The sequence below is a fragment of the Colobus angolensis genome, unplaced genomic scaffold, assembly GCF_000951035.1.
Source record: "Colobus angolensis palliatus isolate OR3802 unplaced genomic scaffold, Cang.pa_1.0 Scaffold34, whole genome shotgun sequence".
Classification (NCBI taxonomy): Eukaryota; Metazoa; Chordata; class Mammalia; order Primates; family Cercopithecidae; genus Colobus; species Colobus angolensis.
This window is the reverse complement of record NW_012116710.1, coordinates 1,873,448-1,887,114: the sequence shown is the minus strand read 5'-3', so window position 1 is coordinate 1,887,114 and position 13,667 is coordinate 1,873,448. Positions and strand designations below refer to the sequence as shown.

General features: G+C 49.1%; 1 protein-coding gene across 1 annotated transcript in view; it reads right to left on the bottom strand.

The window, feature by feature from the left end:
• Positions 1-13,667, bottom strand: part of SLC6A11 (solute carrier family 6 (neurotransmitter transporter), member 11) — a 128,252-nt gene that overhangs the window by 83,848 nt on the left and 30,737 nt on the right. The window contains exon 8 of the mRNA XM_011952508.1: positions 9,512-9,644. Within this exon, the coding sequence (XP_011807898.1) occupies positions 9,512-9,644 (133 nt within the window). The remainder of the gene's footprint in view (positions 1-9,511; positions 9,645-13,667) is intronic.

Here is a 13,667-nt window from a genome sequence, read left to right as displayed (position 1 = left end):
GCATGGTGCTTAGCACGACGCCTGCCTGTGGCCAAGCCTCCCGCAGTGTTAGCTCTGATTACACATGCTAAGGATTAGAGGGCAACACACGAAAAATGAGAGAATGTATAGTGGTGGGATTGGAGGGAACTATTCTCTCTTTTTTCTTCTTCTTCTTCTTTATTTTTTTATTTTTTTTTTTATTTTGAGATGGAGTTTCGCTCTTGTTGCCTAGGCTGGAGTGCTGTGGCGCGATGTCGGCTCACCACAACCTCCGCCTCCTAGGTGCAAATGGTTCTCCTGCCTCAGCCTCCCGAGTAGCTGGGATTACAGGCATGCAGCATCACACCTGGCTAATTTTTTGTATTTTTAGTAGAGACGGGGTTTCACCATGTTGGCCAGGCTAGTCTTGAACTCCTAACCTCAGGTGATCTGCCTGCCTCAGCCTTCCAAAGTGTTGGGATTAGAGACATGAGCGAGACTATTATTTTGCTTAGAAATAGCTTGTTAAAAGTATTGTTTGGACAATTTTTGAAAATCAGTGTCAGTGCCATAGGTGACGGGGAGTTACTGCCAGGTTCTGAGGGGAGAGCTACACAATGAAAGCCATATGGAAGGAAGCTGAGTCTGGCCATGGTACACAAGAAAGTCAGGGCCCCGGCAGGGTGCACAGTAGGGTGGCCCACTGGTGCTACCATCCAGGTGTGAGGCAGGGCATGCCTGCATAAAGGTGCTGTGCTGGCTCTGTCATGTGCAAGGTGGCTAAGGCTATGGTTCCCAGTCATCCATCCAATACGAATCAAGGTGTTGCCGTGAAGGTATTTCATAGATGTGATTCACATCCACGGTCAGGTGACTTCACATCCAGGAGATTATGTGGGATAACTGGGGTGGGCCTCAGTCACTCAGAGAAAAGGCCTACAGAGCAGAGCGGAGACGTCCCCAATGAGGAAGAAGTTCTGCCTGTGAACAGCAGCTTCAGCTGCATGGAGAGTCCCAGCCTACCCCTCCCGATGACCTGCCTCCACAGTCACCAATTCCTCCACTCGAGCTCTTCCTCTATATCTCCTACTGGTTCTGCTTCTCTGGTTGGATGCCAACTGACATGGGTGGCAAGAGGGATGGTGGGGAGGGGTGGCCTTGGCAGGTGCTCTGGAGGGGGACCCAGCTCCACATCAATCCCGACTGCACTGGGGTGAGTGGGTCATTGCCCGCAGGCAACAGCAAGTGGGGGTGCCCTTGCAACATGCCAGCTGCGGTTTAGCCATCCAGTCTCAGGCTCATGTTATCTCTCCCTGCTACCTCAAATGCCCCTTTGAACTTTAGCTCATCACTCTTCCTGCCACATCTGTCCAAGGCGGCTCACAGGTCCCCCTGCCTGGAGCTGCCCAGACATGCTGGCCCCAGGGTATCTTTCTTCACTGCAGCCCACCCTGGCTGCCAGGCTCACCTGACTCAATCATCCCAGCCTGGGCTCATTCTTTCACAAGTAACAACACTCTACTGTCACTGCATGCGCCATGCTTTAACCCTGACAGAAGGGGAAACTGAGGCCCAGAGAGGTGAAACAGCCTGGTTGGCCCACACTAACTCACACAGTTGGCAAATGGTGGGGCAGGGCTCCCGACTCCCAGCTCCTGCTCATTCCACTCCTCCCACCATCTGTGCCTCATCTTCTCTTATTTTCCCAATTCTTGAGAGCTAATCATTCTTTTACCATTCTCCATAGCACCTAGCACAGAGCTAATATTCAGTAAATACAAAACAAATTCCCCACTCGTTTCTGGCTTAGTTTTCCAAAGCACTGTGCCTCATCCTGCACTGACAGCAAAGCCACTTTGAATATTTGGTGCCTGCCAAACAGGAGGGTGGCTTCCTGTTTCCCAGGGAGACCCATGTGCACAGGGACAGCACTGCACAGGCACCAGGTGCCAGGAGGGGCTCGGTAAGGGTTAACTGCAGCACCACTGCCCGCCCCTGCCACTGGGACTCCTGGCCTTCTCCAGGCCACCAGCCACAGGACCCCCTCCCATCCAGCAATCACTGGGACTTTGGGGGGCCTTTGTGCTTTAATAAAGACGGTATTACCAAGTCGCAAAACTTCCCTCCTTTCCAAGCTTCCTTGCTGCCAGGGTTCCTGCTAAAGGTGAAGCCCTGTCATTCAAGGCCAGAGAAAGGGCTGAATCAAGATGCTGAACTCTTTTGACTTAATGTCACAATCTACCGCTCTCCCCAAACCACAGTGGTGTGAGAAGTGCTCCCAACAGTACGGCAGCTTCGGTGTCCTCGGGTTCAGGGCCCCGGGGCAGGGGTTCTCCTGTTTGGCCGCCCAGGCGTTCTGCATGCATCTCATGAACGCTCTAGTTTCCTCTCTGAATGCAGACATCAGTCCCGGCCCCTGGGAGAGTCCTGCCACCAAGGCAGCTCTCCTCTCACTTGAGACTGCAACAAAGGCCACTTGAGGGCCCAGAGACAGCGCTGCCCAGTTCCTTTCCTGGGCCTGTCCTCTGCTCTTTCACACATCCCTTCCTTTTATTTCCCCAGCCCCCCTCTACTCCTGCTTTATGCCTCATTGAGCCATTAGACACTTAATAGGGTGCTCCTGTAGAATAAATTTTCTGTGTGGGGCTCCTGATGGCTCTCCCCGCTGGTGCTCCAGCCCACCTTGGTGGCAGTGGGGGAGGGGAGGAGCCTCCTGCAGCCCCTCTGAGAAATGCCTCCATCTGCAGATCCAAGACCTGCTGGCTTACCCCATGGTAAGCCATGATGGGCTCTGACAGCGTCCCCCCATTGTGATCTTAAGGCTTACACACCACACCATACACCTTTGTTTTCTCATCTGTGAAATGGGGATGATCCTCACACCTTCCGCATAGGGTTGTTGTGAGCACTGAATGAGTTAAGGCTTTGGAACAGGGCCTGGAGGGAAGAAGGCGCCACTCAGGCCTTGGCCTTGCAGTGACCATCCTCCAGACGACACGATCTGCTTAAGAGTCCTGTGCCACCTCCAATTCCTCTACTTGTGGGTGAATGAAGGAAGGGAAAGAAAAAAATCAATTCAAGGCTCTTTGCAGCTGTTTCTGTGTGAGTGTGTCTGTGTGTGTGTGTGTGTGTGTGTGTGTTTTCCTTGCCTTGGTGTCCTAGAGCTTTGAAAAGAATAAAAACAGAGCCCCAAAGCAGTGAAAAGGCATGATTCTTCTTAAAATCCCAGTTAATCCTGCAGCTTCCTTTAAAGTGGCAATAGGAGGAGGCGGGGAAGGGACCAGAATTGTTTCTGCAGCACCCTCCCCTCTCAGTCACTGCTCTTGGAGACCAGGAAATGAGGGGGAAAAATCCATAAATCATCCACCAAGAGGACAGAAGAAGGAACCAGGCAGTAGGGAGAGCAAGGAACAGGAGCCAGCTGGGGAGGGTGTAGGGGCAGAGTGGGGGGACACTCTGACTGTCTGCTAGGTGGAGGTGGCTGTCTGCAGAGGGCAGTGTCCGGGCCAAAGGTCGGGTCAGCCACACCTGTTCAAAAGGCAAAGGACAGCAAGGTCTCAAAATCTTATATGGAACCAGGCCCTGAAGAACAAGGATGAAACCCTGAGAGGTGTCTCTGATCTGACCACCTCTCTCCATTCTCCTGCCACCTACTCCCTGGTCCTATGCTAACAGGGCCACACCCTGCCACAGCCTCACCACTCCCCACCAGTCCATTCACAACAAGCAGCCAGAGCCAGCTTACAGGGATGAAAAGAGACTGTGCTATCCCTGCTGGAAAACCTGCAGTGGTTCTCCAATGTACTTAGAAACAATTCAACAATGCCTGACCCCCACCGCTTCCCTTCATATCTCATGCCACCGTCTTTCTCAATCACTGACTTTGCTTTGCCTCACAAGTTCACCAGATCCTTCCCACTTGAGACTTCACATGTGCCACTCACTGGCCCCGTCCCATCCTTCTCATCACAGACAGAGGCCATCCCTGACCTCTCTGAGGAGGACACCTGCCCTCATCCTTCCCTCTCCCAGCCCCATGCTCTCTCTCACTGTACTTATGTTGCTGGTTTATCTTCCATCTCTCTACCCCATGGTAAGCCCCATGGTCTGGTTCATTGGCCATTGAAAAGAATCCCCAGCCTGGCGCCTGGTGTAGCAGGTACACAATAAACACTTGCTGGGTGAGTGAATGAATAAGCGAGTGAATGAGCAATCTCTCTAGCAAGTGAACATGTGGACATGGGAAATATCCCATTTGGGGCTGGAAGGCTGCAGTGAAATTTTTAAGGATCCTTTAGAAAAGCTCTCCACTGAAAACCATCATGTTGCTTTTTAATATTTGAAATAGCTCACACTTTGGGTGATAGCAATTTACATATTAGCTTCTTGTTAAGTGGGAATTTGTTTGCATAAATTATTTTTAATAAATTAGACCATCAGTCCATAAATTTTTTCTATAAAGGGCCGGGTCACGGATATATTAGGTTTTATGGGCCACACTACGGCAATTACTCCACGCTGCCTCCGTAGAAACACAAAAACATCCAGGGATAATATGTGGGTGAATGGATGTGGCTGTGTTCCATTAAAACTTTATTTACAAAAGCAGGCAGCAGACTGGATTTGGCCCTAAAACCATAGTTGGCCAATCCCTGGATTAGATTAAAGCTTACCAAAACCACAAGAGAAGGACACACAGTAATGAAAAGGTTTTGTTTGTTTGTTTGTTTTTTGGCTTCAACAAATATGCACAGAGATACTAGAAAAATATCACAAAACATTAATATTGCTTTGCATGCTTTGGCCTAAGATAGAATTTACAATTCTGAATTTATGTGAAATTGTTGTTTCATAGAATATAAAGCATTTCAGTTGTCATCATTCTGCATGTCTGCAATGTTTGTGCAAATGGGAAATTCTAAGGGCATTTTTTATTCTAGAGGTACTAGGGAACTACTGAAGGTTCAATGTTTCTTGAATGTGTGGGTGGGAAACAAAAATGGAGAGGACAGGATGTTTTTGGTGTTTTTCTTTTTAAACAAAAATAGACTTGGTCAATAATTGGATGAGAGGTATCCAACATGCCTGAGTGTTTTCAGACCCAGGAGACCAGGAGAAGGAGCTGGTGACAGGGATGGGCAAGATGGATTCAGTTGATGAAAAAAACAAAGACATAGGAAAATCACAAAGACGTCTCCACTTTCTGGTCACTTAATTTCAGTTATCCCCACTCCAATTATCCAAAGTGAAACTTTACATCATCCAGAAGATACAAACAGTCTGGAAGTTTTCTCCTGAAGAAAGCAAGCACTTTAGAATCTATGTTTTCACAGGACTTAATACACAATTGAGAAAGGCTTTTTTTAAATAGGAGATCTCTAAAATTTCCAGTAGTGTCTAGAGCAAGAACTAAAAAAGCTGCTTCTGAGCGAACAGATTGCTCATCGGACCCCGAGGTTGGGAGAAATCCCACATGCCTAACGTCAAAAGATTGTGAGGCATACTGGGAGGTGCCCAAGGGGGTTCGTGGAGAAGAACATGTGTAGATGTTGTCCCGGCAGGGAGATGCTAACGCCAGTGCTTCTAGGACTTCACCTCTGGTGTTGTTATACCCCATTTGGGATCAACTTATTCATGACCTGATCCCAAATCCTCACTTACAGAGCCACCTGCTGAAAGGCCAGGTCTACAGTGTCTGCCTCCCTGAGCAGGTAAAATGCTCACTGAATTGACTTAAAGTTGGGGATATTATTTTAATATCCCTTGGAGATAGGAGGGGTCTGGGGACTTTTTCTTGAATTAACGAACATTTATTATAAACGGAAATTTGTGCTGAGGCTTGAGTGTGGGCAGCAAGCTGGAACTTCAGGGAAGAGATGAAGAGGGAACACAAAGCTAGTCGCAGCTGGACAATAGCTGGGAGATGGGTTTCTTCCTATTCGAACAGCCTCGTGAAAAAGGATCTGGCTAGGGTCCCACAGGCCAGGGGCAGGGGTGACCTCTGCCCACTTGGGAAGTTTCAATTGACCCCATGTTTTATTTTTAGCTGTTTTTGTACAGAACACAAAAAAACCTTTGGGTGCTGGGCTCGTCTCCAAAATGAAGTAAGTCGTAAACAGGAAGAAAAGTGCCAGATCCTCCCCTGAAAAGCCTACCTATCAATTCACGGACTCAGGGTTTCTCTAAACTGCCAGATGTGCTCCCACAGAACCTCATCATTCATAACAAGCTGGGAAACTGGGGACCAGGCTCTCACTCCTGGCCTGACACTTATTCACTATGTGACCTCTGGCAAGGCCCTTCCACTCTCTGAGCCTCAGTTTCTTCATCCATAAAATAAGGGCAGAGGTGAACCAAACCATCTCTAAAGATTCTTACAGCTCCAGCAAACTGCATCTCATCCAGGATACTAATGCTGGCCTTGGGCACAGGACACCTGGAGGAGAAACCCAGTCTTCAGGAAAATACTTACTTGGCTAATCTGGTTCCAGCATTTCCCTTAAAAGCACCATTTAGAAAGAGCTGCAGCCAATAATCATTGAGCACCTACTATGTGCTATCTCATTAAATACCTCTTCATAACCAGTCCATAAGAAAATCACCATAGTCCCCACATCACAGATGACAGGTATGACAGTATATCCAGGACATGGACTGCATGGTCCCCAATGCTGGAAGTTAATCCCAGTCTTCTGCTTCCTACCGGAGGGTCCTTGAGCAAATTATTGATCCCTCCATGCCTCAGTTTCCTCATCTGTAAAATGGGGATAACGACAGGCCCCATCTCATGGGGCTGTTCAAAGCCTAAATGGAGGAGGCATGAGAAGCACAAAGGAAGCACTCATAAATATTAACCATTACTACTAATAATTATCATACTGCCATCACTACCACTCCTACCAGAGATGAGAAAAAGGAGGTTCAGGGAAGATATGTGAAAGGACACCACTCAAAACAACACAATGTTCTACATCTTAATTGAGAGTCCGGGGGGAGGCAAGGAGGGAGTAGCCTGGGGTCAGTGTTGAGGCAGGGTCACTATGCAATGATGGCCAGGCTGCCTGCCCTCCCTTAGCCCCAGGTTCTCCACTGGTAAGGTAGAGGCCGCAGCTCGCCAGGCTGTGAGGATCTGTAACTCTTGCAAGATGCCAGGGAGTGGAAAGCAGTGGATAAGTGTTCACTCCCTTGCCTTCCCCATAAGCCTCTTGTGAAATCTCTGAGATCATAGCTGTCGGCCCTTCCTCGAACTCAGTTCTTTGCATAAGAATTCTCCAGCGCTCAGACTTAATTGCCCAGTCAGCAGCGAAGGGCCCCACTATGGGACTGAGTCTTCTGCTGGCTAAGCGAAATGGCACTGCTGTAGCCCACAGTCTGGGGCCCGCAGCTCAAGGCCATATGAGGTCCTGGAACAGCCCAGCCATGTCCATACACAAGCCTCGTGCAGGCAACCTTTCCTGCACCCACGCACAGCCGCCACCCTGCCAAGCCCCACAGGCCTCTGTGTCAACTCCCAAGAGGTGGTAACCATAGCAGAATTAGTAATAATACCAACCATGATACCTCCTCCCTTCTCTTCACGGTTCATGAATCACTTTCACATATTGTCTGGGTAGGGTAGAGGTTGTGTTTTATTCATCTTTAGAAACCCGCTGAATAATGCTAAGTATATAGTAAATACTCAGAAACAATGACTTGAATTATCTTTATAATGAGATTTTTAAAGATTGCCACTTACTCAGCATTCACTATCAGTTACTCTCTCTGTTGAGCACGGGCCATACTCAACTCTCCTTGCATTTCATCCTCACAACCACCCCATGTGGTGGTAAGTTCACTTATCAATCACATCTTACAGAAGATGAAACTGAGGCTCAGAGAAGTTGAGCGACATGCCCAAGGTCATGACTAGAGAGTGACAGACCTGGGGTTTGAATCCTTGCTCTTATACCCCCCAGCTTTTTTTCCTGGAAGAGGCAGCAAGGAAGACAATGGGAGACTGTGTGTGGAATCTGAAGAAGTAGATCAATAATGACACAGTTTTATAGTTGGAAAAAGAAAAATCTTACTTTCTTCATGATACAAACTACAAAAAGCAAATATAAGCAAAATCACCTTGGCTGCAGGGACATGAGAATCTCTGCTCTACTTTCTGCGGTCCCTCTGCATCTGTGTGACTGTTTTAAGTGCACCCTCAGCTTCCAGATAGCCCGTAGCACGGAGCACCTTGGCTTCCTTCCTGCAGATCCGCCCACCTCAAACGTTCTAGCAGTTTCTTCTTCATCCTACCCACCACTGTGGGAGCTCAGGGGAACATCTTTTGGAAAAGGGCCCAGAATTGTTAAGTTCCCGTTTCCCTGGAGGTTTTATCTCCAGCAGCAGCCCCAGCCAAGAACTTAGAGTTTATGAGTAACAGCCTATGGGAAGGAGGCAGGCAAGGAGGGATGTGGTCAGTGCAACCCAGGCATAAAAGATGCTTCATTTCCCCCTTTTTTGTAAGAAAAAAATGAATAGCAAAATGAGGAAGCCATTGGCATTGACACTCAGCCATAGGATTGGGGGCGATAGGGAATGGTGGGGACTGTGGCCAACCAGAGCTCCCTGGAAGGAGGTGGCAGCTGCTCAGTTCAAACACATGCCGCTGTGTGGGCAGGCAAGTCCAGGCTTGCCAAATCTTACTTTCCAAGGGATGCCAGAATCAGATTTCTTTTTTCCACGTGAAATATCCTGATTTTTAAATGTTGTCAACGAATTCTTCCCCTCCCCGCCTTTTTAAAGTAAACACAGAAGTGAGTTGGACTCGGCTATAAGTTTCTAACCTCTGTACTGATCCTTGCAGTGCACAGCATTCTCACTCCCCAAATGTCCCCATGGTCCCCTCTGTTTCCCAGCCCCTGTGAAGTACATGACATCGTGTCTCAGGTAGGTGACACCGTGTCTCAGGTTCTGGCCAACAGCCTGTGAGTGGAAGAGCCACGTGTAACTCCCAGACTATGGCAGTTAAAAGCTAGCCTCCTCCAGTTTCTCTTCCCTGGTGAGGCAGCAACCCAGGAGACTGCATGGTGCAGGTGACACAGCAAGGCTGCAAGATGAAGCAGTTGCTCTTTCCTCCAGACTACAGGTGAGGGAGAAATACACCCCTGAGATCTTGGGGTCTGTCAGTGGAGGCAGCCAGCATCACCTGCCCTCATGCACACCTAGAACCCCTGTCTTCATTACCAAAGAATCCTTGCAGTAGTTCAGCATTTCCCAATTTTCAAAGCACTTTAACCCCCTTACCTTGTATAACTCTCAACTCAATAAGACAGACAGGGCAAGGCTTTATTATTTCATAGACGCGCAAACTGAGGCTCAGAAGGTAAAATTGAACTGTCCTAAGGTGGGCGGCCAACAAGTGCTGAGGGTGGGTAGAGCTCACTCTGGTCCAGTGTTCCTCCCGCCTCCCAACTTAAGAGCTGGCCTCTGCCACATGAACTCCCCATTATTCTCTGGGTCTTCTGTGAGCTCGTGCCTTCCCCTGCCACGATTAGCTGCTTGAAGATCGACCTCTTACCTTTCCTGTAGACTTGGTCCCCTTCCAGATACAGAAGTAACAGATGGTCCAGGCTGCCAGGAGACACAAGGCCAGCTCCCAGCGAAGGTTCCCGATGTGCTCGATCCCATCGGAGATGGCCAAGACCCGGCGCCTGCAGAAGGTAGGGTGGAGAGTCACTGGGGCTGGGGCTGGGGCTGGCCCATCTTCAGCAAAGCTAGTGCTGCAGAGGAGCAGGGATTGGCCCATGTGCTCATTCACCCATGTCCACCATGGGCCAAATGCCTCCTCTGGGGAGGACATGGGGCCTCCAAGAGGAATAAGACACAGCCCTCTGGACCTTGGATCATGGATTCACTCTCTGGGGGAAAAGACAGGCAAGTCTGCAAATGTAGTACAAGAACAGCATGGAAAGGGCTCCGATGGAGGATGCTTCCAGCCTACCTTGGGGTTCCCAGGAGATCATATTACCAGCCATAAACATCCTATATTCCTCCCTGAAGGGAGCCCCTACGTCCTGCCCTGCCAAACTTGAGGGGGGCCATAGGACTTGCTTTGACCATTGTTTGACCAACAATAAAACACGTACCATTTCAGATAGAAGCTTCCAGAGACTGGGGGTATGGTTCTCCATCGTCTCTTCTCCCTAACTCTGCTGTCATTACAGAAGCATGTGTCAAGACAGAGCCTTGAAAAGCCTGAGTTCCTGAGTGACCACCTGCTACTGTGTCAGAGACATAGTCTGAATAGGAAATAACTTTGTTGCTTGAAGCTGCTGAGCTCTTTGGGGACATTTGTTACTGCAGCATAACCCAACATATCCTGACTGCTAAAGCGGGTCAGGGAGAGCTTCCTGAAAGAAGTGATATGTGAGCCAAATTGTGAAAGGTAAGTGGAATTTGGTCAGAAGAAGAAGGAAGTGGAGATGGTTTTAGGTGGAAGGAACAGCATGACCAGAAGTAGAGGATGGTGTGCTTTGGGAACAGCAAGCTGGGGTGCAGGGATCAGAAGGAAACAGCAGGAAAGGTAAGCAGAGGTGGTACCAGGGGGAGCCTTGACTATCATGCCAAAGTGTAAAGGCTTCCCCGAGGGCCCAGGCCACAGGACAGGGAGGACTCCGGGTGAGCTAAGCTAATGCCACCAGGCTCACTTCCCTCAGAACCCATCAATTCTTCAGAGGTGACGCAGGCCTGGCTCTCAGAGCCCATGCCTGGGGTTTGTGTTCCTTTAAAGTCAAACTCGCCACGCTCCATATTGTGCAGAACTATGGCACCAACACAAACCCCCTCTCCAAGCCTGCTCTACGAATCCCATTCCGGCTGCCAAACCAACCCCCATCAGACCATGCCAGTCGCCTCGGCACTCTGGGAACGTCCTTTGAGAAAGGAGCTCCCATCCCACCAAGCATGAAAGCCACCCTCAGTGTCTGTCTCCCTGGGAATCCACTCAGGGCCTGATTCTGCATTAATTACTCAATGACACCAATTAGCACTGGTCTACAGGCTCCCTCCAGCCCCAGCCCCGCCAGAGAAATCAGGCAGGCCCCCAAACAAAATCAGACTGTGTGCAGTCATAGATTTACTCAAAAGGAAATCAGCGTTCATACCCTTAGCCAGGGGGAACATCCACTGAGATACAATACATATTTACTGAGCACCTACTAGGTGCCAGGCACTATGTCAAACCCTAGGATAAAAAAGATAAGCATCATACGGCCCTTGCTCTCTACTAGAATAAGGTGGACCAAAAAAAGGTCCCAGTTATTTATGAAGGAAAGGAGGCAGTCATTTAATTATAATAACAATTGTTATTTTATTTGCTTCTTATGTCTTAGCAGTCTCTGGCTTTAATTCATTTTAAAACTACAGGCCTTATTAAATGAGGCCTTTAAGAGAATCTATGAGTATAACAGAGTAGCATGTCCCCGAGTATGATCCCTGGGCATGATCCCTGATCCCAAAGGTTTGCCAGAAATACAAACCTTTCTGCACCCCCACCAGACCCACTGGGTCCCAACCTTTGCAAAGTGGCTCCCAGGGAGCTGCACTTTGTGATTTCCCCTAGGAGTTCTATACACAGTAAGGCTTGAGCACCACAGAAGTAGAGTTTCTTGGTAATGAAGGAGTGATCTCCCAATGCCACCCGAATCATTTTTAAACTTAATTTTCTTGGAGGGAGGAGGAGAGGGGTTTGAGGAAGGAAGTCATGGATCCCTTGAGAAGTTACCAAAGGGATGGACTTTGTCCCCAGAGAAACACACAGGCTCCCAAAATGCTGCAGGAATTTCAGGGTACCTACTGGCTCTCCTTTGCCCAGATTAAGAGCTGTGTGGGCTTACCTTGCCTTACACATGGCCACCCAAAGCATCCCCAATGCCCATCAGCTGGTGAACTACAAGGGACAACCCAGAGCTGGAAGGAACCGGGGCTGCTGCGGACAGAAACAGCCCAGGTGTACTCTGCACCAGCCCACTCCAGATGCTGAGCTTGTCACTGGAGGAACACACGAGGTCCCTACTGAGCCGGGGTGTATGCACGCGTATGCACATGCACACATGCATGTACACACACACACATACACACACACACACGCACACACACACACATGCCTTCTTGTTGAAGTAGTTGTTTTCTGAACCTGGGACCTGAAAACTGGAACCCGTGTGGGGACAGAGGGAGAAAGCAGGGCAGGCCCGCCAGGCACAAGCTGGCTCAGATCCCCTCTCTTCCACAATGTGGATGCTGCAAACTTTTGAGTCACGCAGCCTGCTCCAGCACCCTCTCGCTTAATTGAACAATCTAATTCCCAGAATGGGAAGCAGATTACTAAAAGCTACGGAGGATGAATTGCTCTTTTGTTTTACCAGACACTGTTTGAAAACATCCTCGAACTATTTTCCTCAGGTTTTATCAACGCTGACTTTAACTAGGAATGGACCTTTGGTTTCTAAAGGAAAGGGGGCTCAGGGGCCAGGTTCTCAGCCTGTAGGGCAGTGGGGTTGTTTTGAAACCCACAAGGGCAGCCTTTGAGAGGATGGGGGCTGGGGCACTCAACTCCGGAGACTTGGAGAAGGCACAGCTCTTCCTGGGAAAAAGCTTTCTTAATGACCCTCCCCCATGAAACGCTGGGACAGAAGAAAGGTCTGAATAAGGAAGAGTTTGCTGCCAACACTCTGGCCAAAAAGGACCCAGAGACAGACCTCCCCCGACACTGTTAAGGGAGCGGGAAATGCTGAAGCCTAGATGGGTCTCTGCAGAGGGATCCATTTACATGAGTAATATTTAGTGTGTACCTACTATGTGCCAGGCCCTAAAGCAGATTCTTCACGAAGCACCCTTTTCAGGCCATAGTAGAGTAGTATATCTGGAGCTTTCCACCCAGAAGCTGCTCAAATCCCAGCCCTGCTCCTTACCAGCTGCTCCACCTCGGGGAAGCGGCATCACCTCTCTGAGTCTCAGCTTCCTCATCTGTAAAATGGGAATAATGATACCTACCTTCAATGGCTTTTCAAGCATGAATGCATCTAACCCTCCCCACAGTCCTTGAGATGAGCACAATTATCATCACCATTTCAAAGACAGCGAACCTGAGGTGTAGAGAGGCGAAGTAACTTGCCCAAACTCACATCCTCAGCAAGAAACAGAGCTTGGATTTGAGCCCCGGGATGTTGGCTCCAGAGCCTATACTTTCAGCCTTGATTCCTCCATAACCCTAACATCACCCACCACTTTCCTTTCTTAACAAATTAAAGCTACAGTAAATGCACACCCCAAAGCTGTCTTACATGTCTTTGTGTACTAGGAGAGAGGAGTGTACGGAGCATTCACACATTCAGTAATTATTTAAACAATACTTACGAAAGCATCATCAGTGTGCCAGACATGGAGCTAAGCCTGGGGGTCTTTAAAGAGCCCGTGGTCTAGTGGAGAAAGCAGATAAGGAAACAGCAGCACGTGGAGAGGGTGGGCACAGAGAAAGACAGGAGAAGCTCCCAGGCACAGCAGGAGACTCTTGTGGGGATCAGTATCAGAGTGGGGGTTTGGGGGTCCTGAAGGGTAGGAGGAAAGTTAGCAAGAAGAGGGGGCATATGCAGGAGAAAGGCCCCCAACGGCAAAAGCCAGGAGGCTGGGAAGAACACAAGGCCAAAGAAGGGCACGGTGGGCTAGGTGAGTGCAGC